Source organism: Myotis daubentonii, chromosome 18, assembly GCF_963259705.1.
Source record: "Myotis daubentonii chromosome 18, mMyoDau2.1, whole genome shotgun sequence".
Taxonomy (NCBI): Eukaryota; Metazoa; Chordata; class Mammalia; order Chiroptera; family Vespertilionidae; genus Myotis; species Myotis daubentonii.
In genome coordinates, this window is record NC_081857.1 from 43,909,611 (window position 1) to 43,935,889 (window position 26,279).

The following is a 26,279-nucleotide window of genomic DNA, read 5'->3' on the forward strand; positions in this document are numbered from 1 at the left end:
TAAGGCTCACACAGGACAGTCAGGATAGATAGGGGACTGGGGCATGATCCGCCCAGATAAGGGGGAATGACTTACAAGCCTAGAGCCGGTGAGGGCCAGTTCCAGGAACCAGCACCAGGCATGGGGATGAGTCCAGGTGTCTCTGAGGGGATCCCCGGGAAGCAGTCTCTGTTCCTGCCCAGATCCAGCTGGATCTAGCTCGAGGGTCCATGAGGGTCAGCCAGTGGTCACCTCATGGAACAGTCTCCCCTGCACAGCACACGTGGTAAACAGCTCCTTAGTCAACCCTGCCTGCATGATCTAGTGGAGTGAGCCCCCATTCCTGATGGGACCCTCACCAACACAGCATCTCCCCATGACTCAGGCTCACTCTTCCTTCCCCAGCCCTGGGATCTGATCTTCACCTTGAAGTGAAGGGCTATGAGGATGGAGGTATCTGTATGGATTGCACGTCTACAGGCTGGTATCCACAGCCCCTTGTAGAGTGGAGAGGTGAAGGCGGAGAGAGCTTGCCCGCCATGGCAGCGCCTGGGGCTGCAGATGGAGAGGGTCTGTATGCAGTCACATCCTCTGTGATCCTGAAAGGCCGCTCTGGGAAGGGAGTCTCCTGTGTATTCAGAAACCCCCTGCTCAGCCAGGAGAAGACAGCCAGGGTCTCCATTGCAGGTGAGTGCCTGGCCCCACACTGAGCTCAGCTGTGGCCACTGGAAGAAGGAGCCTGAGTGTCTGCTGCTGACCTGGGTCTGTGCAGTGAGCACAAGGCTCAGAGCAGGGACCTGGATGCCCTTGGCCCCTTGAAGCTCTTGATGTCACAGACATTTTCTGAGCATCCCTGCCACCTCCACCTGGGACAGGCAATGGGGAAGGGGCAAATGGTAACTCTCAGCAAACACAAGACAAAGCGGGGAAAGTGTGTTTCAAAACATGAAACAGCTCAGTACAGAAATGAGTGGTTCCCAGAAGGAAATACCTCGGGAAAGGGTGTCCAGTCTCACTGAGCGGGGAGACGTTCCCACCTGTGAGATGGGCAGCAAACAAACCATGTAGTTGGTATCACTGATGGCAGGACTGTGGGGAGACAGACACTCTTAGACGTGTGTTGGTATCAGTTGGTATATTTTTTGCATAAATTGACACAGCTTATATTGGGAGGCACTAGAACAATCTTAATCCAAACGAATTTACTGACCCAAAATCCCAGTTCTAGGAATTTATCTGCCAGATCAGCTTGGGGTGCGTGAAATAACTGATGGAGAAAGTTATTTCTTGTTTAAAAAAAATATTTTTATTGATTTCAGAGAGGAGGGGAGAGGGAGAGAAAGAGAGGAACATCAGTGATGTGAGGGAATCATGGGCTGCCACCTGCACGCCCCACACTGGGGACCAAACTCACAACCCAGCATGTGCCTTTGTGCTGGGGGCCAGCCCCAGTGGTCCAGGGGCTCCCAAAGGTGTGGACGGAGACAGCGTTCAGAACTCTCTAGATCTCTTTAGTCTCCGTGGATCTCCCTGAGCCTGGCTGAGGCCACAGAGAAAGATCCAGAGGCAAGCTGAGCCATTATTTTATAGTCAGAGGTAAACAAGGTAATGGTTATCATAGTTACACTGTTCTTGTGAGTTTCACTTGTTTACACTGTTCTTGTGAGTTTCACTTGTTTTTGTTCCTGTTGCACTTCCCTCAGCCCATCAGCTTCCCAGGTAAGATCTAGAGAGCATTATAAGGTCAAGCCTAATTATGCTAAAAGGATTGTGCCCTCTAAGCTGGGACTTGTTTGTGACTTTGCCAACAGGTCAGTCCGAGGTTTAACCCTATAGAGGCTCCCCACACCTTTGCCTGGAATCAAACCTGGAACCCTTCTGTCTACAGGCCAATGCTCTATCCACTGAGCCAAACCAGCCAGGGCACAAAGTTATTTCTTAGAGCATCAATTATAATAACGAAAGTCAGAGACAGTTCAGATGCTACCCATGGGGACGCCTGTGCAGTGGAGGCTGCCCTGTGGGAGGAAACACAGACGTGCTCCCCATGCCGAGAGGGAAAGGTCCCCAGGACCCTGATGCACTGAGAAAATGAGCTGGGGAGCAGCATGCGTAGATGCTGCCTGTGGTGTAAGCAAAAAATATACGATGATATATATATACACACACTGAGTGGCCAGATTATTAGGACCACCCCATCAGTACAATGAAGTGAATTAGTTATGCAAATAATAATAATAATAAAACCTTGAGAGTATTTGCTTAGGAAGTTTTCAATATTCAGTATTTTTGGAAGTGTCAATGAAGTACTGATGTGGTGGTCTTAATAATCTGGCCGGTCATAATAATCTGGCCACTCAGTGTATGTGTGTGTGTATATATATACAAGTCCTTTGGTTGCTCTCTATCCCCCCCACCACCTCCCCTGCCATTTGTCTCTGAATCTATTTTTGTTCATCAAATTATGTTGATCATTATATCCCACATATGAGTGAGATCATGTGATATTAATCTTTCTCCGACTGGCTTATTTCTCTTAGCATAATGCTCTCCAGATACATCCATGCTGTTGCAAATGGTTAAAATTCCTTCTCTTTTTATATCGGCGTAGTATTCCACGGTGTAGATGTACCATAGTTGTTAATCCACTCATCTGCTGATGGGCACTTAAGCTGTTTCCAAATCTTAGCTATGGTAAATTGTGCTGCTAGGAACATAGGGGTGCATATATCCTTTCTGATTGGTGTTTCTCGTTTCTTGGGATATATATTTTTTTCTTTGTCTCCCCATGTTTGCTCCTCTCAGGGTATCTGGTTATGTAGTTCTGTCTCTCCTGTATTGACTTAAAAGCACAAAATACAACATGACAAGACACAACACACAGGGGACCAAACACAAATGGATTCACGATACCAATAACCCCAAAGAAAGATGACCACCAGAGAAAAGAGAATTAGGAGAGAGAAAAGAGTACATAAATGTATCGAGAAAAGGACAAAATTTAAGAGTGAAAAGAAAGAGAAGAAAACGAAGAGGAAAAAAATACATGTATAAGGGGAGAAAAGTCCAAAACGACAACTAATCCAAAAAATGCAAACAACAAACACCCAAACAACAAACACCCAAACAACAAACACCCAGTTGAATCTAAAGAAGCAGAGCTTATCGCTTCTCGGCCTTTTGGCTAAGATCAAGTGTAGTAAGAAGCAGAGCTTAATTCGCTCTCTAGGTCAGTGGTTCTCAACCTTGGCTGCACATTAGAATCACTTGAGAATCTTTTTAAAATCCTGATTTTTGGGCTGATAAATGAGATGCTGATGAATGGGGGCGGGGGTGGAGAGGAGACTCCAATGACTGTATGTACATTATACTCCAAATATTCCCATGTGAGAGCCAGACATTAGGACACTAGTCTGTGTGACGGGAAGGGTTCTGGGCACTTTGGGAAGAGAAATGTCACTTCCTCTCCCAGAGACCCTGCGCTCATTCGGGCAAACAGCTGAGGCTTTCCCTTGCAGGCCCCTTTTTCTCTAGCGCAAAGCCCTGGCAGGTGGTTGTGGGGGTGACCCTTCCGGCTCTGCTGGGGCTCCTGGCTGGGTTGGTGATCTCATGGTGGCTACATCAGAAGAGAATCTGGGCCTTGAGTCAGGAGAAGAAATGGAAGCAAAGCATCCAAGGTGAGGCCTGGCTGCAGGTAGGGGGGACCTCCCCACCCCAGGCCACCCACCCACCACTTGGGGGCCCCAATTCCATCCCCTTGACAGCACTTTCTCTTTCTGCTTATTTCCAGAGAAGCTGAAGGAGGAGTTCAGTAAGTCCCAATCCCCCTCCAGGAGGGTTTCTGGGGTCCCTGGTTACCCGCCTTACCGACCCCTCCCCTCCTGTTTCCCCTGCAGGGTGGAGAAAGAAGCAGTACCTGCCACGTGAGTACCTGGACTGACATCTGAGACTCTCTGCTGGGACCTGTCCAGCCCCTTCCTCACCCCTGACCGCCCAGGGGAAGGAATGAGGACGCTGATGGGGGAGGTTGGACAGGGTTTCCTCCCTGGAGAAAGGGGTCAGGCTCCCTCCACGGGGAGCTCGCACCCAGATCTCCAGGGAGAGGGGGAAATGGATTCAGAAAGGAGAGGGGAGATGGAGTAAGGAGGTGAGGTCCTCCCTCCCTGGCTGCTCCACAAAATCTATAGGCTGCTGAGAGGAAACCAGAAGGAGAGAGAACATTCTCTTCTAAGGAGGAAGGGCTGGTGTCAGCTGTCCCAGATTTATCATAACTGCTGAAAAGTAGTGTCTGAAATTTTCTCATTAAGTCACCCAATTCTTTTTGGAAATTGGCAGGAATCATGCAGATTGAGATGGATGTATTTCAGCACACATATGCATAAACATATGCACACAGCAAGCTAATGCCAGGTACAGGAGGAAGACAGTCACCTCATATGTCAGGGGCATGTGATCCATGACCCCAGTGGGTGCCTGGCCCACAGATAGCACCACACTCTATGTAGTAGGTTCCTCCTTCTCACTTAAAGGAAGGCTTCTCATTGCCACACCCCAATGGCCAGCAGCACTGCAATGATGGGTCATTATTAAGTAACGTCAGGGGGACTTTCACACCAGCCCCGTGATGCTGAGGCCGATCTGACCACAGAGCCGGCTCCTCAGTGACTAAGTGGCTCATGGGAGGGACACAGGGTGGACATGCTGGGCACAGGGATGGTTCTCAGGTTGGCATATCAGACATGGATGGCACAGGATTTCATCATGCTACTCGGAATGATGTGCAATTTAACACTTATGAATTGCTTATTTCTGGAATTTTCCATGTAATATTTTCCAACTGTGGGTGACAGAGGGTAACTGAAACTCCAGAAAGTGAAATGATGGTTAAAGGTGACTGCTGTACAGACACGTACAGGACAGACCTGCAGGGGCAGCTGGGAAAGCCCCACTAGGTGCTTGCAGGTCATTAGGTGCAGGTGACTTTAAAGAGGAGGGGAAGCAGGGAACTGAACAGGCAGAGGGAGCGGGAGGTGGGGGGTCAAAAGGAAGAGAGAGGGAAGGACTCAGAAATGATGGTTGAGGTGACCCTGCCTGTCTTCCTTTGCAGGTGACAGGTCTCAGGCCTATGCAGGTGAGTGACTCTGCTCTCTGGTTCCTGCACTTGTGTACAAAGCCCTTCAACTCTTTCTGTGCTGGTGAGGGGTCATCAGACCCTGCTCAGAGCTCATGGTCTGTGGAGGACCACCCTGCCTCTCTGGACACCCAGAGAGGACCTTCCAGCTCCAGCGTCCCCTCACCTACTGCTGAAAACACCCACACCTGGGCACAGCCTGGCCCCGTCACCCACAGCCCCACCGTGATGAAGGGAAGCCCAACATTCTGAGACCTTTTATGTGTCATCCTCAGAGTTGTGGAGGAAGGAAACTAGATATTGGTGGGAAGGAGAGAGAAGAGGCTCACTGAGGAGAATGGGTGGGGAGAGAACAGAAATGATGACATTTCCTTGCCTGTGTCTCCTTCCTTTCAGCATGGAAGATGGCCCTTTACCAACCTGGTGAGTGAATGAGTGTTTACTGGGACAACGACACAGGGGCCTGGCTCCCTTTTCCTTCTCCATCTCTTGACTGGGAGACTTCTGGGTGGGTGGCATGAGGTCCCCACAGTGTGCCCATCTGCTGCCAAGAGAGCCAGGGACAGCTGCTGCCCTGGGCTTCTCCAGGTCTGTGGGGGAAGGAGGAAGCATGAGGGGTGGAGGTGGGGGCAGGGGCTGGAGGGGTAGGGAGGAGGTGACCTGGCCCAGCTGCTGCCCCTCCTGCCCTGAACCTCCTCAAGGTTTACCATGTCTCTGAGTCCCTTTGAGATGATGGTGGTCATTCCTACTATGTGAGGGTGGAGGTAAGACTAGACAAAGTGATGAGTGTGTGTTGGTCAAAACTCCCAGAGGGAAGTCATGGCCTGTTCACAATGGATGTGTGTCTGACGGTAATAACGATAGTCAGTATAAGGTTCTTAAGACGTAAAAATGATGTAGACAACTCGTTATATTATAAGAGACTGCATTATGGAGTCATTTACTCACAGGGATGTGGGGTGGGAGCAGACACACTACGTGTCATTCTGCACAGACTATTCACCGCTAACAGAACTGTTACAGTACTTTTTTAACACACAACTCTGGTACTAGTGGTTGACAGGACAAAGGGTCAAAGAGTGCGGCAGCACCAGCCATACCTCCTGGTGATGTTGTGATAGATGGTTCTTTATAATCGATACCATCACATTTGGTGTTGACCTGCGTTATCATGTCATTCTCGTGTTACCCACAAAAGTGTTTATGGCAATATTTTAAGGACCACACATCATCATCACCCTGAAGGCTTTGGTGTGCCTGCTGAGGAGGGGGAGGTTGGTCAAAGGTCACAGTATGAAGAGATGAAGGAAATTCGAGACACAGAGATGGAGTTGGGTTGATTCAGCCACGTCTGCCCAGTGATTACAGAGGGTTTAGGGAAGGACCTACCTCCAGAGGCAAGGGTGGCATTAAGGGAAACCACAAGGATGAGCAGTTCCCAGGCTCACAACAGTGGGAGCTGTCACCACCCCCAGGCCCAAGGCAGAGGGACAGGGAGCAGTCCTGAGGAGGCTGTGGCTCAGGGAGAGGTTGCCTGAGAGGAGGCGTGCTCTGTTAGAGCATCTCCATCGCAGGAAGTGGGGAAGTCGAGGCTGTGCCTCTTTTTCCTCCCCTCCAGTCTTCAGCCAGCACTGCCCTTGGCCAAAGCCAGCAGGTGACCAGAGGCAAGAGAGCCCAGTGATGCTGCCAAGGAAGACAGATTCCTGGGCAAAGAGGGTGGGACAGGTGGGGAGTGAGGATCACATAGAGCCCAGTATGGCCCAGCACAGCAGCGACCTGGTCCCTGTGACCACACCAGATGCTTCTTCCATGCGTGGCCTTAGGCTAAATACAGCTCACTTTCTGTTTTATTCTACTGTAGAGATGAGTATTTTTATTCCCATTTTACAGATATCACATTGAGACTTGCGACTTTAAATAGTGTGTGTGTGTGTGTGTGTGTGTGTGTGTGTGTGTGTGTGTGTGTGTGAAAAGAGACCGTGCAGGAAAGGAAGTCATCCAGCTCATCAGGGTAGTGTAAGGGTTGGGGCCCTTGGAATCCATTTGAGTAGGAATTGGAATCCATGTGATTATGTAGCACAGGTGGGCACAGTCATTCTGGGGAAGAAACAGGAGAAAGATAGAAGGAAGGTGGCCACTTCAGATGACAGGTTAGGCAGACCCCAGGCCTCCTCACCCGCCCTTCCTCACTGAACACCAGGCCCTGTGGTTTCTCTTGGCTTTGCTGAGGGTCACACTCAGGGCAGCTGGGACCCCAGGCTCTGGGCTCGGGTCTCATCAGCCAGACCCAAGCCTTGGAGCCTGAGGCTCTCAGATCCTGAAACCATGGCTGATCCCACACCATTGGGACTCTCTGCAGCGGACGTGATTCTGGATCCGGACACCGCACACCCCTCCCTTTTTATTTCTGAGGACAAGAGGAGCCTGAGGAGGATAAAAGAAATGCATAGCCTGCCAGACAACCCCAGGAGATTTCAAGATTATCACTGTGTGCTGGGCCGTGAGAGCTTCACGTCAGGCAGACACTTCTGGGAGGTGGAGGTGGGGGACAGGAAACAGTGGCAATTGGGGGTATGTAGGGAGAATGTGGAGAGAAAACATTATGTTAAAATATCACCCCAGAATGGCTTCTGGACAATAGCACAGTTTGATGGGCATGACTTCCAGGCTCAAACGGATCCCTGGAGCAAACTCACAATTGCCAACCCTCCTAAAAGAGTGGGGGTTTTCCTGGACTATGAGACGGGGGAGGTCTCCTTCTATGATGCCATCAATGGATTTCACATCTTCACCTTCTCACAGGCTTCCTTCTCTGGGCCTCTGTGGCCTCTTTTCAGGGCTTTCTTAGAGGAGCCCACTGCCTTGTCCATTTGCCCAGCACAAGAATGAATGGGGAGTTTTCTTGTGTCTGACCCACTTCCTGGCCCTTCTCTGGAGACCCCAGTGGCCCCAGGTTCAGCTGATGGCAATGACAACCCTCAGGAAGAAGTAAGGTCTTTGCTTCTCTCATCCCAGCCCTGAGCAGAAGGCCTCCTTAATAAGAAAATGTTACAGCAATGAAATACTTACAAAAACACACTGAGTGAAGCACTTTCCTAGTTACCTTTTAACTTTTCCACATGACAGATGAGGAGACCAGGGTGTAGGAAGTTAATTAACTTTCCAAAGGTGACTCAGCTCCCTTTCTGCATCCATATCTCACGTTTACAGATAACTTAGACGGTGGTGGATGCTGGGCTAAATGCTACAGGTGGATCTCACTAACTAATCCTCACAACACCCCTGTGAGGTGGCCTCATTGAAAGTGTGGAAAGGGAGGCAGGGCCCAGGGAAGTGACATGTAATTCATGCAGAAACTAGTGCTGCTGGGAGGTGTTTGACCTCTGACCCTCCCTCTACCTCCAGTCTGTTCCTTTGCAGCCAGTTGTTCCAGTTGGGCAGGGTCATGGGCAGCCTGAGGTTCCCTTCCCAGGGCCCCAGGGTGAAGGTCACTGTAGGTGACTATGAAGGCCACACCCAATCTGGTTCCTTCAAGGGGGACTCTCAGAGCCATGGTCCACTGCTCCATTGGCTGGCTCTCCATGATGATGTCGTCCACAGAATGAATTCACAGTGACCGCATCACCCGGGGCTGAGAAGCGACTAGAGGCCAAACTCATAACCAGCTTGAGACCTGTGATCATGAAGGTGAACCAACCCTCAAGCTTCATCCCTAAAGCTCATGTGTGAGGCCTGAATTTGGGGGGAAGGGAGCCAAGTGAACTGCAGTGGAAGTTTTATCACATCTCTGGGAAAGGGACACTCCACGCTGAGCATGCACTGAGCATGAACCTCCCGGAGGTTCCTGTAACTGCTGGGTCCTGGGGAAAAGCCACTCCATCACCATCACTGTGATTGTTCACCACTGTGTCCCCTCCACCCGGCAGGTGGTGGTCAGGTTACATTTGTTAAATAAATTGGTTAATGGTCTTCACTTTGCACCTGAGCTTCTTCTAGATCAGTGGTTCTCAACTTTGGCTGCACATTAGAATCATCTGGGAATCTTTTTAAAATCCTGATTTTATGCACAGTGCCCCACACATCAGATATTGTTGTTCTAGCCATTTCTCCAGTTTCCAAAAGCATTTAACATAGCTCGAATGCATAAGATAGCTCTATTTTTAATAACATGAACATTTGAGCATTATATTTCTCATATCCCTTGTGAGTGCTAGACTTTTTTCTACTTTAGTCGGATTTTGTTTTGAAACTTTGCTTTCATATGAACACTCAGCAGGAAAGTACTTACTTCTTGCCAATTATCTATTAACGAAAAAAAGAAAACCTTTGATTTGTAGTTTTAAAGATTAACCCTCAAAAAAGTTCTCTTCATTATTGCTTTGACATTTTGGGTTGTTCTGTTAATTTTCTTTTGCTTTTTTGTGTTTTTTGTTTGTTTTTACTTTTGCATTTAAGACCATTAAATTTGATTTTGTTTTGCTCAAAAAAAAATAAAAATAAAATAAAATAAAATCCTGATTTTAGCCCTAGCCAGCTTGGCTTAGTGGATAGAGCCTGCGGACTGAAGGATCCCAGGTTCAATTCTGGCCAAGGGCACATGCCTGGGTTGTGGGCTCAATCCTCAGTAGGGGGTGTGCAGGAGGCAGCCAATCAATGATTCTCTCTCATCATTGGTGTTTCTATCTCTCTCTCCCTGTCCCTTCCTCTCTGAAATCAATAAAGAAATATATTTAAAATCCTGATTTCTGGGCCTCATCCTCCGAGGCCCAGCTACCCTCATCCAAGGATGAGGCCCAGAAATCAGGATTTTCAAAAGATTCCCAGGTGATTCTAACGTGCAGCCAAGGTTGAGAACCACCATTCTAGATTTTCACCCCCACAGTTTACCCACCATATTTTCACAAAATCCTTATTGTATTAGCTTTGTAAGCTGCTAATAAAAACCACACATTTCATGACCTAATGCAACACAGATTCCTTACTGCACATGTCTGTAGGTGAGAGGCCCAACGTGGCTTTGGCTGGGCTGACATCCAGGTGTCTGCAGGCTGGCTCCTTTCTGGAGGGTCCAGGGAACAGTCTGTTTCTTGCTAATTCTGGTTGTTGGCAGAACTGAGTTTCCTGCAGTGGTGGGACCGAGGTTGCCATTCCTTCCTGGCTCAGGAAAAGCTGTGACCCTCCAGGCTGGGAGCATCCGGAGTTGTTTTCCCAGGAGGCAGATGTGAGGGAACAACTCAGGTGAAGGGAATGGAATGGGGAACTGAGTCCAGTCCTGGAGTCACTGCTAGTGGGACTATTGCTCGTGTGCTGACTGCTGTGTCAAACTGAGTCAGAAGGTAGTGGAGGCTCCAGGGAAAGCATTTAGGCACAGGTGGGAGTGTTATGAAATGTGCCTTGGGAAGGTGATTCTAGAAGAAATGTACACAGTGGCCCGATTGGTGTCTGGGGCCCAGGAAGGGAGCAGCAGGTGGGTGTGGGGGTGCTGGGCCCACCCGACCATCCACTGGCAGGCAGGAGCCTGTGCTGGCTGCCATGGTTCTGTTTGCTGCCTCCTGAGAGAGAGAAAGGGCTTTGGCCTGTCACTCAGTCTCCCAAGGACTCTCACTGAGTGTTTTCTGAATGAGTCACAAGTGTCCATAACAACTGCTGTCTGGCTCTGTTCTTCACCCCATGGCCCCTCCTGGTGTCCCCCAATATCTTCCCTGCCCCCCACAAGTCTAGCAACTTGAATGAAATTCTTTGGCTTTGGGAAGAGGGTACTTATATTCACCTCAACACATGCCTGTCCCCAACCCCAATCACACACACACACACACACACACACACACACACACACACACACACACCATTGCCTCTGAAAAGAGAAAAAGGAAATCAAAAGGCCAGATAATCTCAAAAGGCTAGTAACAGTGAATTTTTCATGCTGAAGCAATTTATTTGTCTTCTACCTAGAAATTAGTAGGAGTAGACTTGGCCCGGGACCTAGAAATGTTTTCTCTGTCAAGTGCCGGGTGTTAATACTTTGGCTGTGCGGACCCCGGGGTCTCCTCCACAGCCCCTCCTGTAGCACAATCTTAGATGGAAGGGTTGGCTCTTCTAGTAAACCCGCATGTATGGGCTGCCATTTGAATTTCATAGGATTGGGACATGTCGCCCAATAAGTGTTAGTTTCCCTGTGTCTCTAGAACAGGAAAGACCACAAGGAGGAGGGCTGCAGAGTGCCGCTGCCTCCTAAACTCAGGACTGTTTTGTTAACTGAGAAAATCTCTGTAGTTTAAGCCAATAACACAATCTGACAGGACACCCCAGGGTGGTGGTTGGAGAGCTGAGGCCTTCAGAACCTCAAGCCCATTCTCCCACACCTACCACCCTCATCAATGTCAGTGTTCTCTCGCCTTCACTCGTGTGTAGTTAAAGTATGAAGTAAAACAGCTCAGAGATGAGACTTTCCAGGGGTGATGGTATCACAGCTGAGTTAAATCCAGAGAGGACCTTCTCACTGACCACCTAGTGGCATTCCCGTCATCGGCTGCATTTAGCAGGAAGTCAGGGCTGACCCAGCTTCTTCATGGGACACGGGAGAACCACGTGAGAATGAAGGCAGAGACAAACCAGGAAAAGCCTAGACTGCCAGGAACCCCAACACTAGGGCAGATCCTGGACCACCCTGTGGGGATCCGGAGCTGAAGCTGAGAAGACAACGCTCTGGGGCTGAAGCCGCCCAGTTGTGGCACTTTGTGCACCAGACAGACCTAGGGAACCAACGTGCAGCTGTACAGGGGCTGCTATGGGTGTGTGGTGGGGACTGATACAGAGATGGGGAGGGTGGGCAAGAACCCTTAGCCCAAGTATTTAACCTTCTGCCTCAGAAAACTCTCTGCGCTGCCTCATGCCCAGTGAAAGGGTCTTCAACATGAACATGAAGAGAAGTACATTTTTCTCTTTCAAAATTATTTAACAATCCATATCAAAAACTGTAGCATGAAGGTAATGTTTGAGGGCCCAAGTCCCATCTGTGGACAACAAAAGCAGAGCCCACAGGACTTGGGGCCTAATGTTTCTGCCATAAGACAGCCGCCATGGAGCAGTTCTCTACCTGCAGGTCCTGGGCCATTGATGGTACAGGAAATCAATATATTATGTAGAGACCAAACGTCAATACACACGGATGGAACTATGAGAGAATGCAGTATATATAATCGCGTGTGTCCTCAGTTACATTATAAAATGTATTTCTTACTGTAGATCACAGTTTTAAAATTGTAAAGAAGGTTTTAGATTAAAGGTGTGGGAACTTGGCAGGAGACCTGGTGGATGGAGGGAGAGATGGGCTCCATTTCCAGCTGCACAGGGTGCAGTGATGCGCTGCGGCCACTAGGGGAGGAGAGGACTAAAACAGTGGTTCTCAACCTTCCTAATGCCGCGACCCTTTAATAGCGTTCCTCATGTCGTGGTGACCCCCAACCATAAAATTATTTTCGTTGCTACTTCATCACTGTAATTTTGCTACTGTTATGAATCGTAATGTAAATATGTGATATGCAGGATGTACTTTCATTGTTACAAATTGAACATAATGAAAGCATAGTGATTAATCACCAAAACAATATGTAATTATATATTCAAGATGTGTTTTCCGATGGTCTTAGGCGACTCCTGTGAAAGGGTCATTCGACCGACAGAGGGCTCGCGACCCACAGGTTGAGAACCACTGGCTCTAAGATAATCATCTGTGAAGTTGGAGGAAGAGGTGGGGGGGACAGAAACCGGAAAAGGAGGGAGAGATACTAGGATGGGAGAGTTGGAGGAGAAAGGGGTGAGGGGAGGGGGGAAGAGGAGGAAATGAAAATGTGTCCTGTAGCTCCTGGTCCCAGAATGAAGAGACCCCTGCAACTGACAGGAACCCAACCTGCAGCCCTGACTCCAACCCAGTTAGCCAGGCCCAGGCGAGCCCACCCGGACCAGCTGCCCTGTCCCCCTGTAGACCAACAAAGGAGAAAATAAATGTTGATAAAATCTCTTGAGATGTTCGGTGTTTGTGTTGAGGCCTGGTTGCTGTTTTGAGACATGATTGCAGTAGAATCCTGTGTAATACACACACACCTGTTTCCCTCATAACTAGCTGGTCATTCATATTAATAATAGGGAAGGAGCAAAGGGGAGGCCAGACATAATAAGCAAGGTCATCTGGGCAGCCTCACCAGGAAGCTGCAACTTGACACTCCCCAGGGAGCCAGTCTATTCCCTGGAAGTCACTGGTGAAGGCTCCAGAAAGGGAAAATGGGCACACGTGCAGTGAAGTCGGGTGATGGAGGGAAGGGGCCTGCCTGTCAGTCTAACCTGGGAACAGATATCATTGGCTAAAAGGGTGCACCCAATGCAAGGCCATCAACATTAGGGAATACAGAGTCCCCAGGCTGAGAATTCTCTCTCTCTCTCTCTGGTCTTGCTTGCTGTCCTGCTTCTTCCTTGCTAGTGACCCTGCTAGGCTGCCATGTGGTCCTAGGAGCTGAATGGAGCATAGCCATGTACACCCCACACGCCATAGACTACAGCTGGGAGCACAAGCTCCCCCAGCCAGAAGCTGGACTGGCTGGGACTGTGCAAATATGGAGCAGACACTCTGGGAATGGCTGCAATCCTGGTTCTGCTGAAGACAAAATGGGACTTTTTTCATGTCAGGATGGAGGGAGATGGGCCCTTGGAAACTCAGGGGTTTAATTGCAGAGAAATAAAGCTTCCCCAGAACCTCATCCTCCTGTGGGGCCTCAAGGAATGTTTGTTCCCCAGCACTCAAAGAACTCTAGTCCTACCAGCAACAGGTGGACACTTGTAGAGCACCCCAGATCACACACCCAGAGCAAAGTAAAGGTTATTATCATTCTTTTTATGACAAGTGCTTTCAAACAGGGACTTTGCACTTTTTCTCCTCCTGAGCAAGCTTTCTTTCCCCACCCTTTCCTCCAGATCAGAGACTCAACTGCAATGAAGACCTAAGGAGGGCCTTTGTGCTGTGGTTTTCAGCTGAAAGTGCCAACTGTAAGTGGGGGGAGTTGGTAAAAGCCAGAGCCCCAGGTCTCCTTAGGAGAGAGGCTGATAAGCTGGGTGAGCCTGCAGGTGAGGACGTGGTGAGACCTGGTTGGCAGGCAAGGTAAGGCCTGAACTCAGAAAACTGTGGGAGGGAGGTAACCGGAATGAGTGAGTCTGACAACTGCATGTTCCTAAGAACTTACTGTGGTCATTAAGGCCTCTGACAGGCTCTCCTGCTCCTCTCTGGGATGTGTTCTAAGAGATTCTAAAAGACAGGTTGATACTGAACCCAGGTTCAACTGCCTGCTACTTGAAAGACCAATGGAGATAATGGGACTGGTGGAAGGAATGTTGGTTTATTCTAGAGCCTGCAGCTTCAGAAGATGGTAGACTCATGCTGCAAAGACAGTTGGACACGGCCAGGCATTTTTGTAAGGAAGAAGAGAGGAGGGAAGAATAATCCTATATAGTAAGAGAGGAATATGCTAATTATCCATACACCATACTGTCAGGACCAATCTACAAGTGGTGGAGAGCTACAGGAGGGTGGGGCAGCAGGCAGAGAGCTCCAAGGGGCGGGAGTGCTACCACCAGCAGTGGGCAGATGTCCAGCTGAGGCAAGCCACAGCGATCTACTTGCACACGAATTCGTGTGCAGGGCTACAGTAAAGGAATAAAAAGGAGGGTGTTGAGAGTTCTCTGCTGAGGGGACTAAGTGCAAGCCAACACGGTCTGTGCAGATTACTGGTTGAAGGTCAGCAAATCTTCCGGAGATGGAATGTCTGAGGGTTGGAGTCTGCTTTTCCTGACGTTAGTTCCTAGAATTCTTAAGCAAACAGGCTGTTTATGTGCAGTCACATTTACAGAAATAATGTTAAAATAATGGTGGGGTAGGCTACAAGATGTGTGGCTTAAAGATTTATATGAAAAGATGTTCATTACAGAATTATATGTAATCTAGAATAATAAAAGGGTAATATTCTAATTAGACCAGAGGGTCGAACAACCTTCCAGGCGAAGCTGGGGCTGCGAGTGCCGAGCCCCTTGCATGAATTTCGTGCATTGGGCCTCTAGCTGTAATATAAAAATATATGAGACAGCATACGTATACAACAGTCGAAGAATGGATAAACATCACATTGTCTGACAGTAGAGGGTTTCCAATCCATATGTCTGTTGGCCATCTGTACCTGTTCTCTAGGTAAATGTCTATTCACGTCCTCTGCCCCTTTTTAAATTTATTGTTTGGGTTTTTTTGGGGTTTTTTTTTTGCTGTTAAATAGTATGAGTTTTTAAATAAATTTTGCATATTAACTCTGTATTGGATGTATCGTTGGCTAACATATTCTTCCCTTCAGTAGATTGTCTGTCTGTGTCATATGGTCCCATTTGCTTATTGTTTATTTTTCTGCCCTTGCTTGAGGACACACATTGAAAACATATATTACTAAGAGATATGTCAGATGTTCACTGCCTTTTTTCTCCTAGTTTTATAGTTTTGGGTCTCACATTTAATCTTTAATCCATATTGTGTTTATTCTTGTATATGGTGTAAGAAAGTGACCAATTACTCTTTTTTTGCATGTGTCTGTCCAGTTTTACCAGCACCATTTTGAAAGGACTGTCTTTGCCCCACTGCATATTCTTGCCTCCTTTGTCACAGATTAATTGACTGTATAAGTGAAGATCCTTTCCTGGGCTCTCTGCCTGCCCCCATTGAACTGGGTGTCTGTTTATATGCCAGTGCCATGCTGTTTATTAGTGTAGACACTTTTGTATAGTTTGATATCAGGGAGTAGGATGCCTCCAACTTTGTTCTTTCTCAAGACTTCTTTGGACATTAGGGGTCTTTGTGGATCCATATAAGTTTAGGATGAGTTGTTCTATCTCTGAGAAGAAGGCCATTGGTGTTTTAATAGGGATTGCATTGAATGTGGATATTGCTTTAGGCAGTAAGGGCATTTTAACAACGTTAATCCTTCCAACCCATGAGCATGGTGTATCCTATCCTTCCATTCATTTGTATCCTCTTCCATTTCCTTCTTCAGTGTCTTATAGTTTCAGTCTATAGGTCTTTCATTTCTTTGGTTAAATTTGTTCCTGGATATTTTATGCTTTGTGGGTAAACTTGTAAATGCGATTTTAAAATTTTCTCCTTCTGATTATTCATTATTGCTGTATAGAAATGCAGCAGGTTTCTAATTTTCGATCCTGCAACATTACTAAACTCATTGATTGGTTCTGATGGGTTTTGTTGGGTTTTTTTGGTGGAATCCTCAGATTTTCTACATACTGTATCACATTCTTTGCAAATAGTGAGAGTTTTGTTCTTCCTTTCTGATCTGTATGCTTTCTATTCCTCTGTCTTGTCTGACTGCTGTGGCCGGGACTTCCAATATGGTGGGAGCACGAGGGGTGAGAGTGGCGTCCTTGTCTTCTTCCTGACCTTAGTGATTAGAGAATCACGTTTCAGCTTTTCACCATTGAGTGTGATCATAGCTGCAGGTTTAGGAATCATGTTTTTATAAAATTTTTGTCATTATTACAAAATTGGATCCAATTTGGGAATTTAAATTGTATCTACATTCTGGTATTGTAGATTTTACTATGATGAACAGCATCAAATATAAAGCTTTGTATTAATGCCTGATTTTTCTTTAGGAGTAATTCCTTAAAGAGATATTTTTGGGTTAAAGAATAAAACTTTTTAAGGCAAATATATATCTCTCCAAAATATGTCCAGAAATATTTACATTCATATGTAGCAAAGTATGTGGTTCCCATTATGATTTATTTAAATTTGACTTATTTTTATTTTGAAATAGTTTATGATCAAGAATAAAAACAATGATTATCCCCCCAAATCAGTGGAAATATATTCCCCTCTCTGAAAATTTAAATTTCAAACATTCAGATTATTTAGGAAGTGCAGGGAGCAGAGGACTCCAGCTCCTGCTCTGAGTGCAGGGGGAGGCCCTGGAGGCTGAGGAGAGGCATGAAGTGAGGGAGGCAGGAGCATTCGGGGTGGAGCAGAGACTGAGGGGCCCCACTAGAATCAGGGCTCAGAGAGGGGGGTCCTGCGTTAATCAGAGTGAGATGCTGGAGGCGCGGACAGGCTGTCCAGGACGTGTGGGCAAGTGGAAGCTTGTGAGCCCATTGGCCACAGAGCCCAGGACTCCCAGGTGACCAGGGCCAAGGGACGGACACTTAAGGTTCATCCTTTAGGGCAGCGGTTCTCAACCTGTGGGTCGAGACCTCTTTGGGAGTCAAATGACCCTATCACAGGGGTCGCCTAAGACCATCGGAAAACACATATATAATTACATATTGTTTTTGTGGTTAATCACTATGCTTTAATTATGTTCAATTTGTAACAGTGAAATTGGAGGTCACCACAACATGAGGAACTGTACTAAAGAGTCGCGGCATTAGGAAAGTTGAGAACCATTGCTTTAGGGTGATTTTCCATGTTGGAGTCAAAGGTGAAGAGACTCCCAAGCAGGCATTTCAGAGGAGGCTCTGGGGTCACCAGTGATGGTGGCTGCTCTGGGGGTCGGCCCTGGGGAGGCAGAGGTCTCACGTGGATTCTCCATCTTCCTCCAGGTCGTCATTTCTACCAGCTCCTTCTGGTGTCTCTCTGTCTGCACAACAGCCCACAATGGTGAGGTCCCTGGCCTTCCATCGGCTCCACCTGCCTGTCTGCCTTGCGTTGGTCCAGCTGCTCAATCCCTGCTCAGGTAGGGACCATCTGCATTTATGTACCAGGAGCAGTTACCTATATGCCCAGTCAGAATCTTTGACTCCTCCTCACACTGTACACCTGTCAGGACTGAGTCCCTGTCCAGGTGTTTCTTACCTTACCCTCCCTACCTGGGACACCCCCTGACCCTCTGGCCTCCAGCTCCCTCTGATGGAGCACCCCTTTCTGCTCACCAGCTCAGGTTGCTGTGATTGGACCCCCTGAGCCCATCCTGGCCATGGTGGGTGAAGATGCTGAGCTGCTCTGTCACCTGTCCCCGAAGATGAGTGCTGAGTCCATGGAGCTGATGTGGCGGCGATTCGGCCTCAGGCAGGTGGTGCGTGCATATGCACATGGCAAGGAAGAAACAGAGATAGCAGAGTATCAAGGGAGAACGTCAATTTTAAGAGAGGACATCACTGAGGGGAAGGTTGTCCTGCGGATTCACAAGGTCAGAGCCTCTGACAGTGGGACCTACCAGTGTTATTTCCAAGATGATGATTTCCTTGCAAAAGCCCAGGTGGAGTTGAAGGTTGCAGGTGAGCCTGAGGCTATTCTGAGCTCCTTCTTCTGTGGGGCCTGGGGACACAGGCTCCAAGCCCACCTCACAGACCTCTGCCTACACCCCAGCAGCTGCCTCCCTCCTCCACCTCTGCTTCTCTGGGCCCTTGACAGACACAGGTTTTCCTGCAGGAAGGGCTCCTCCTGAACCAAGTGAAGACGTCCCTCCCGCAGCCACCAGGGTCTCAGCAGGGATGTGGGGTCGGGGCAGGAAGGCTGAGAAAACCTCCCCTCTTGGGGGGCACACAATTGAGTGGGTTCAGGTGTGTTCCAGGCAGTGGACCTGGGCCCCCCAGGTGCTCGCTGCAGTGGTTCCAGGGAGGCTGAGCTTCAGGGACATCACCTGTGCTTCCATGTCCTCCAACCAAGACCCCAGGATTACACCTGCAGTTGGACAAGTTGAGTTTGGTACTTGTTGCAGTGAGGAGAACACACAGTGTGGAAACATGGGGTGTCCCCATGAGGGGGTGTCAGGGAGACTTGGTATAACTTTTGGGGTGATAAGAGATTAGGAGAGGGTTTATGGAAGGTTGACTTTGCTCTGGATCAGATGCTGTCAGGATGGTGTGGGGTGTAACTGGTCACTCTCACCGACGATAGGGGATGATTGCTGGTTGCTGTGGTCTGGACACTGTTTATATTTTATTCTATGTTCAGACCTGATGACTGAGTGGTCTTTATTTGTCCTGACCCATCACAGGGACAAAGCATCCTTGTCTAATGCTGCTGTTCCATGGAATTGTTCATGTCCAACATCATTTCTCTTTCTCGGGGCACAGCCCTGCCTTGCACAGGAAGGAAGGAAGGTGGGGTTGGAGGTCCTGGCTTTCTCCCTGCAGGGCCTCCTCAGCTACATCCCTTACTGAGACCACAGCTCCTCTTAAGAAATCCCTCCCTACAGGACTGGGTTCTTCCAAGTCTTCAAAAGGCTTCCTCTCACCTCCCCTTGGGTTAAGAGTTTAGGGACTGATGGTGACAACTCACTGTTCCTGGCCCTGGGTCAGCTCTCTCCCATGTAGTCCTACCCCCTCCACAACCACAAAATAAAAATTCCCTGAGTCCAAAGACCCAAAAAAGAGGCTGTAAACTCTAGATTAATGATATCAAGAGTTCACCACGGTGACTCTCATACCGGGAACAGCGTGGGCGGCAGCAATACAACATGCATATCCTCCCCAACAACTGGCAAAGCCTAAAGCTTACACTGGACAGGCAGGATAGATAAGGGTCCGGGCTATGACCCTCCCAGTTAAGGGGGAATGACTACATGCATAGGGGGGTGGTGAGGGCCAATTTTAGGAACCAACACTGGGCAGGAGGAGGGGTCCAGGTGTCTCTGAGGGGATCCGTGGGAAGCAGTCTCTGTTCTGGCCCAGATCCAGCTGGATCAAGCTCGAGGGTCCATGAGGGTCAGGCAGTGGTGAACGCATGGAACAGTGTCCCCTGCACAGCACACGTGGCAAACAGCTCCTTAGTGAACCCTGCCTGCGTGATCTAGTGGAGTGAGCCCCCGTTCCTGATGGACCCTCACCAACACAGAAGCCTCCCCATGACTCAGGCTCACTCTTCCTTCCCCAGCCCTGGGATCTGATCTTCACATTGAAATGAAGGACAATGAGGATGGAGGGATCCGTGTGGAGTGCACGTCTGCAGGCTGGTATCCGCAGCCCCTTGTAGAGTGGAGAGGTGATGGGGGAGAGAGCTTGCCTGCCATGGCAGCGCCTGGGACTGTAGATGGAGAGGGTCTGTATGCAGTCACGTCCTCTGTGATCCTGAAAGGCAGCTCTGGCAAGGGGGTCTTCTGTGTATTCAGAAACCCCCTGCTGAGCCAGGAGAAGACAGCCAGGGTCTCCATTGCAGGTGAGTGCCTGGCCCCACACTGTGCTCACTGTGGCCACTGAGAGAAGGAGGCCTGAGTGTCTGCTGCTGACCTGGGTCTGTACAGTGAACATAAGGCTCAGAGCAGGGACCTGGGTGCCCTTTTGCCCCTTGAAGTTGTTGATGTCACAGACATTTTCTGAGCATCCCTGCCACCTCCACCTGGGACAGGCGATGGGGAAGGGGCAAATGGTAACTCTCAGCAAACACATGACAAAGTGGGGAAAGTGTGTGCAGACATGTCCTGGAGAAAGGGCTGAGCTCCTCAAAACACGAAACAGCTCAGTACAGAAATGAATGGTTCCCAGAAGGAAATACCTCGGCCAAGGATGTCCAGTCTCACTGAGCAGGGAGACATTTCCACCTGTGAGATGGGCAGCAAACAAACCATGTAGTTGGAAACACTGATGGCAGGACTGTGGGGAGACAGACACTCTTAGACGTGTGTTGGTATCAGTTGGTATATTTTTGTATAAATTGACACAGCTTATATTGGGGAGGAGGGGAGTAGAAGAATCTTAATCCAAACTACTTATTTATTTACCCAAATCCCAGTTCTAGGAATTTTTCTGACAGATCAGCTTGGGGTTGTGTGATATAACTGATGGACAAAGTTATTTCTTTTTTAAAAATATATTTTTATTGATTTCAGAGAGGAAGGGAGAGGGAGAGAAAGAGAGGATCATCAATGATGTGAGGGAATCATGGGCTGCCATCTGATTGGAACCAAACCCACAACCCAGGCATGTGCCTTTGACCAGAATCTTCTGTGGACCCTTCAGTCCACAGGCCAATGCTCTATCCACTGAACCAAACCAGCCAGGGCACAATGTTATTTCTTAGAACATCAGTTATAATAAGGAAAGTCACAGACAGTTCAGATGCCACCCATGGGGACCCCTGTGCAGTGGAAGCTGCCCTGTGGAAGCAAACACAGGCGTGCTCTCCATGCTGAGAGGGAAAGATCCTCAGGGCCCACTATGCACTGAGAAACAAGCTGTGGAGCAGCTTGCGTAGATGCTGCCTGTGGTGTGAGCAAGAAAAATAAGATGTTTATGTTTTTTATTTATATATACTAGAGGCCCGTTGCAGGAAGATTCCTGCAAGAATAGGGCTTCCTGCGGCCCTAGTATATGTGACAGAAAGAGTTCTGGGAACTTTAGGGAGAACAATGGTCATTGCTCCTCTTGAGAGACCTCATGACCCTTCGGGCCAACCGCTGAGGCTTTCCTTCCCCAGGCCCCTTCTTCTCCAGCACGAAGCCCTGGCAGGTGGCCTTTTGCATGACCCTTGTGGCTCTGCTGGGGCTTCTGGCTGGGTTGGTGATCTCATGGTGGCAACAGCAGAAGAGAATCAGGGCCTTGAGCCAGGAGAAGGAGAGGGAACGAGCTGAGAAAGAAGCAGCGCTGGCGGCGAAGGAGCATGAGCAAGCTGAGAAAGAAGCAGCATGGATGAAGGAGCAGCTGGAGCGATGCACCAAAGGTGAGGCCTGGCTGCAGGTGGGTGGGCCCTCCCTGCCCCAGGCCATCCACCCAGGTGTGGGTCCCCCTTTCCATCTCATTGACAGCACCTTCTCTTTCTGCTTATTTCCAGAGGATCTGCAGAAGGAGCTCAGTAAGACCCAATCCCCTGCCAGGAGGGTTCTGGGGTCCCTGGTGACCCACCTCACTGACCCCTCCCATTTCTCCTTCAGGGTGGAGGAAGAAGCAGTACCTGGAGCGTGAGTACCTAGACCTGAACCTGCCTCTGAGACTCTGCTGGGACCTGACCAGCCCCTTCCTCACCCCTGACTGCCCAGGGGAAGGAATGGGGACACTGATAGCGGAGGTCGGGCAGGGGGGTCCTCCCTGTAGAAAGGGGTCAGGCTCTCTCCACCAGACCGCTCACATACGGATGTCCAGGGAACCCCAGAAAGTAGAGGAGGAGATGGACTTCGATGTGAGGGCCACCTTCCCTGACTGCACTACAGAATCTAAAGGCTGCTGGGAGGAAACCAGAAGGAGAGAGAAATTCTCTTCTAAGAAGGAGGGGTTGGTGTCAGTTGTCCCAGATTTATCATAACTGCTGAAAAGTAGTGTCTGAAATTTTCTCATTAAGTCGCCTAATTCTTTTTGGAAAATGTTAGGATATCATGCAGATTCAGATCAATGGATTTCAGCACACATATGCATACACGTATGCACATGGCAAGCCCAGCCAGGTACAGGACAAAGACAGTCACCTCATATGTCAGGTGCATGGGATCCATGACCCAGTGGGTGCCTGGCCCATGGATAGCACCACACTCTGTGTAGTATGTTTCTCCTTCTTACTTAAAGGAAGGCTTCTCATTGCCGCACCCCAATGGCCAGCATCACTGCAATGATGGGTCATTAATAAGTAACATCACGGGGACTTTTACACAAGCCCTGTAATGCTGAAGCAGATCTGACCATAGAACTGGCTCCTCAGTGACTAAGTGGCTCATGCGAGGAACACAGGGTGGACATGCTGGGCACAGTGATGGTTCTCAGGTTGACAAGTGAGAGGTGGATGGTACAGGATTTCATCACGCTACTCGGAATGATGTGCAATTATAAACTTATGAACCGTTTATTTCTGGAATTTTCCATGTTATTTTTTCCAACTGTGGGTGACAGAGGGTAACTGCAACTTCAGAAAGTGAAACGATGGTTAAAGGTGACTGCTGTACAGACACGTACAGGACAGACCTGCAGGTGCAGCTGGGAAAGCCCCATAGGTGCCTGCAGGTCACTAGGTGCAGGTGACTTTAAAGAGGAGGGGGAGGCAGGGAACTGAACAGGACAATGGAGTGGGAGGTGGGGGGTCAAAAGGAAGAAAAAGGAAAGGACTCAGAAATGACAGTGGAGGTGACCCTGCCTGTCTTCCTTTGCAGGTGACAGGTCTCAGGCCTATGCTGGTGAGTGACTCTGCTCTCTGGTTCCTGCACTTGTGTACAAAGTCCTTAAACCCTTTCTGTGCTGGTGAGGGGTCATCAGACCCTGCTCAGAGCTCATGGTCTGTGGAGGACCACCCTGCCTCTCTGGACACCCAGAGAGGACCTCCCAGCTCCAGCGTCCCCTCACCTGCTGCCACACACGCCCACACCTGGGCACAGCCTGGCCCCATCACCCACAGCCCCACCGTGATGGAGGGAAGCCCAACATTCTGAGAGCTTTTCTGCCTCCTCCTCAGAGCTGTGGAGGAAGGAAACTAGATATTCGTGGGAAGGAGAGAGAAGAGGCTCACTGAGGAGAATGGTGGGGGAAGAACAGAAATGATGACCTTTCCTTGCCTGTGTCTCCTTCTTTTCAGATTGGAAGATGGCCCTTTACCAACCTGGTGAGTGGATGATTATGTGTTCCCTGGGACAACACAGGGGCCTGGCTCCCTCTTTCTTCTACAGCTCTTGACTGGGAGACTTCTGGTTGGGTGGCATGAGGTCCCCACAGTGTGCCCATCTGCTGCTAAGAGTGCCAGGGACAGCTGATGCCCTGGGCTTCCCCAGGTCTGTGTGGGAAGGAGGAGTCATGAGGGGTGGAGCTGGGGGCGGGGGCTGGAGAGAGAGGGAGGAGGTGACCTGGCCCAGCTGCTGCCCCTCCTGCCCTGAGCCTCCTCAAGGTGTGCCATGTCTCTGAGTCCCTTGGAGATGATGGTGGTCATTCCTACTATGTGAGGGTGGAGGAGAGACTAGATGAGGTGATGAGTGTGTGTTGGTCAAAATTCCAAGAGGGAAGCCATGGCCTCTTCATGATGGGTGTATGTCTGACGGTGATGACCACAGTCAGGAGAAGGTTCTTAAGACCTAAAAGTGATGTAGGCAACTCCTTAGATTATAACAGACTGTATTATAGAGTCATTTACTCACAGGGGTGTGGGGTTGGAGCAGACAGAATAGGTGTCAGTCTGCACAGACTGTTACAGTACTTTTTTAAACACACAATTCAGGTGCTAATGATTGACAGGACAAAGGGACAAGGAGTGTGGCAGAACCAGCCTTACCTCCCAGCGGTCTTGTGGTGGAAGGTTCTTTATAATCGATACCATCACCTTTGGTGTTGACCTCCTTGTCATGTCATTCTAGTGTTACTAACAGAACTGTTTATGGCTACATTTTAAGGAACACACATCATCATCACCCTGAGGGCTTTGGTGTGCCGGCTAAGGACAGGGGGGTTGGTCAAAGGTCACAGCATGAGAAGATAAAGGAAATCAGAGACACAGAGGTGGAGTTGGTTTGATTCAGCCACGTCTACGGATTACAGAGGGTTTTGGGAAGGACCTACTTCCAGAAGCGGGGGGTGGGGGGATGTTAAGGGAAACCACAAGGAAGCGCAGTGCCCCAGGCTCACAGCAGTAGGAGCTGCCACCACCCCCAGGCCCAAGGCAGAGGGACGGGGAGCAGTAACTGGAGCCCTGAGGAGGCTGTGGCTCAGGGAGAGGCTGCCTGAGGAGGCTGCTCTGTTAGAGCCTCTCCATCACAGGAAGTGGGGAAGTCGGGGCTGTGCCTCTTTCCTTCCCTCCAGGCTTCAGCCAGCACTGCCCTTGGCCAAAGTCAACAGGTGACCAGAGGCAAGAGAACCCAGTGACGTTTCCCAAGGAGGACGATTCCTGGGCAAAGAGGGAGGTGGGGAGTGAGGATCACATAGAGCCCAGCATGGCCCCAGCACAGCAGAGACCTGGTCACTATGACCATACCAGATGCTTCCTCCATGCCTGGCCTTGGGCTACATACCGCTCACTTTCTGTTTTATTCCATCCTGGAGATGAGTATTTTTATTCGCATTTTACAGATATCACATTGAGACTTGCCACATTGCAGTGAGTGTGTGTGTGTGTGTGTGTGTGTGTGTGTGTGTGTGTGTGTGTGTGTAAAGAGATCATGCAGAAAAGGAAGTCGTCCAGCTCAGGAAGGTAGAGCAAGGGTTGGGGCCCTTGGAATCCATGTGACTCTGCAGCACAGGTGGGCACAGTCCTTCTGGGGAGGAAACAGGAGAAAGATAGAAGGAAGGTGGCCACTTGAGATCGGGTTAGTGTGACCCCAGTTTCCTAACCCTTCCTTCCTCACTGAACAGCAGGCCCTGTGGTTTCTCTTGGCTTTGTTGAGGGTCACAGTCAGCGCAGCTAGGACCCCAGGCTCTGGGCTTGGGTCTCACCAGCCAGACCCAAGCCTTGGAGCCTGAGGCTCTCAGATCCTGAAACCATGGCTGACCCCACACCATTGGAACTCTCTGTAGCGGACGTGATTCTGGATCCGGACACCGCGCACCCCAGCCTCCTTATTTCTGACGACCAGAGGAGCCTGAACTGTACACTAGAAAGGCAGAGCCTGCCAGACAACCCCAAGAGATTTCAAGATCGTTACTGTGTGCTGGGCTGTGAGAGCTTCACTTCAGGCAGACACTTCTGGGAGGTGGAGGTGGGGGACAGGAAACAGTGGCATTTAGGGGTGTGTAGGGAGAACGTGGAGAGAAAATATTATGCTACAATATCACCGGAGAATGGATTCTGGACAATAGCACTGTCGGGTGGGCATGAATTCCAGGCTCGAACGGATCCCCGGACCAAACTCACAATTGCCAACCCTCTTAAAAGAGTGGGGGTTTTCCTGGACTGTGAGATGCGGGAGGTCTCGTTCTATGATGCCATCAATGGATCACACATCTTCACCTTCCAACAAGCTTCCTTCTCTGGGCCTCTGTGGCCTTTTTTCAGGATTTGGTCACATGAGTCCACTGCCTTGACCGCTTGCCCAGCACCAAAAGGAGTGAGGAGTTCCCTTGTGTCTGACCCACTGCCTGGCCCTTCCCTGGAGACCCCAGTGGCCTCAGGATCAGCTAATGGCAATGAGGACCCCCAGGAGGAAGTAATATCTTTGCTTCCCTCTCCCCAGCACTGAGCTGAGGGCCAGCTTAACTGCAAAAGCTCACAGCAGGAACATTCTTTCATCAGGAACATACT

General features: G+C 49.4%; 1 protein-coding gene and 1 pseudogene across 4 annotated transcripts in view; both read left to right on the plus strand.

Moving 5' to 3' along the window:
- LOC132220811 (butyrophilin subfamily 3 member A3-like) overlaps positions 1-26,279 on the plus strand; it is a 60,684-nt gene extending 34,405 nt beyond the window's left edge. Inside the window, exons 1-9 of one of the 4 annotated variants that reach the window (XM_059674416.1) lie at positions 15,194-15,341; positions 17,744-17,877; positions 18,077-18,418; positions 20,019-20,300; positions 21,558-21,821; positions 22,012-22,038; positions 23,215-23,238; positions 23,634-23,660; positions 25,556-26,279. In XM_059674416.1, coding sequence (XP_059530399.1) covers positions 15,232-15,341; positions 17,744-17,877; positions 18,077-18,418; positions 20,019-20,300; positions 21,558-21,821; positions 22,012-22,038; positions 23,215-23,238; positions 23,634-23,660; positions 25,556-26,217 — 1,872 coding nt within the window. In that variant the 5' untranslated portion in view covers positions 15,194-15,231 and the 3' untranslated portion in view covers positions 26,218-26,279. Of the gene's footprint in view, positions 1-3,769; positions 3,791-15,192; positions 15,342-17,743; positions 17,878-18,076; positions 18,419-20,018; positions 20,301-21,557; positions 21,822-22,011; positions 22,039-23,214; positions 23,239-23,633; positions 23,661-25,555 lie in introns of those variants that run through there. The other 3 variants (XM_059674417.1, XM_059674418.1, XM_059674419.1) reach the window with 3 other exon arrangements.
- Positions 3,144-3,288, plus strand: LOC132221475 (U2 spliceosomal RNA; annotated as a pseudogene).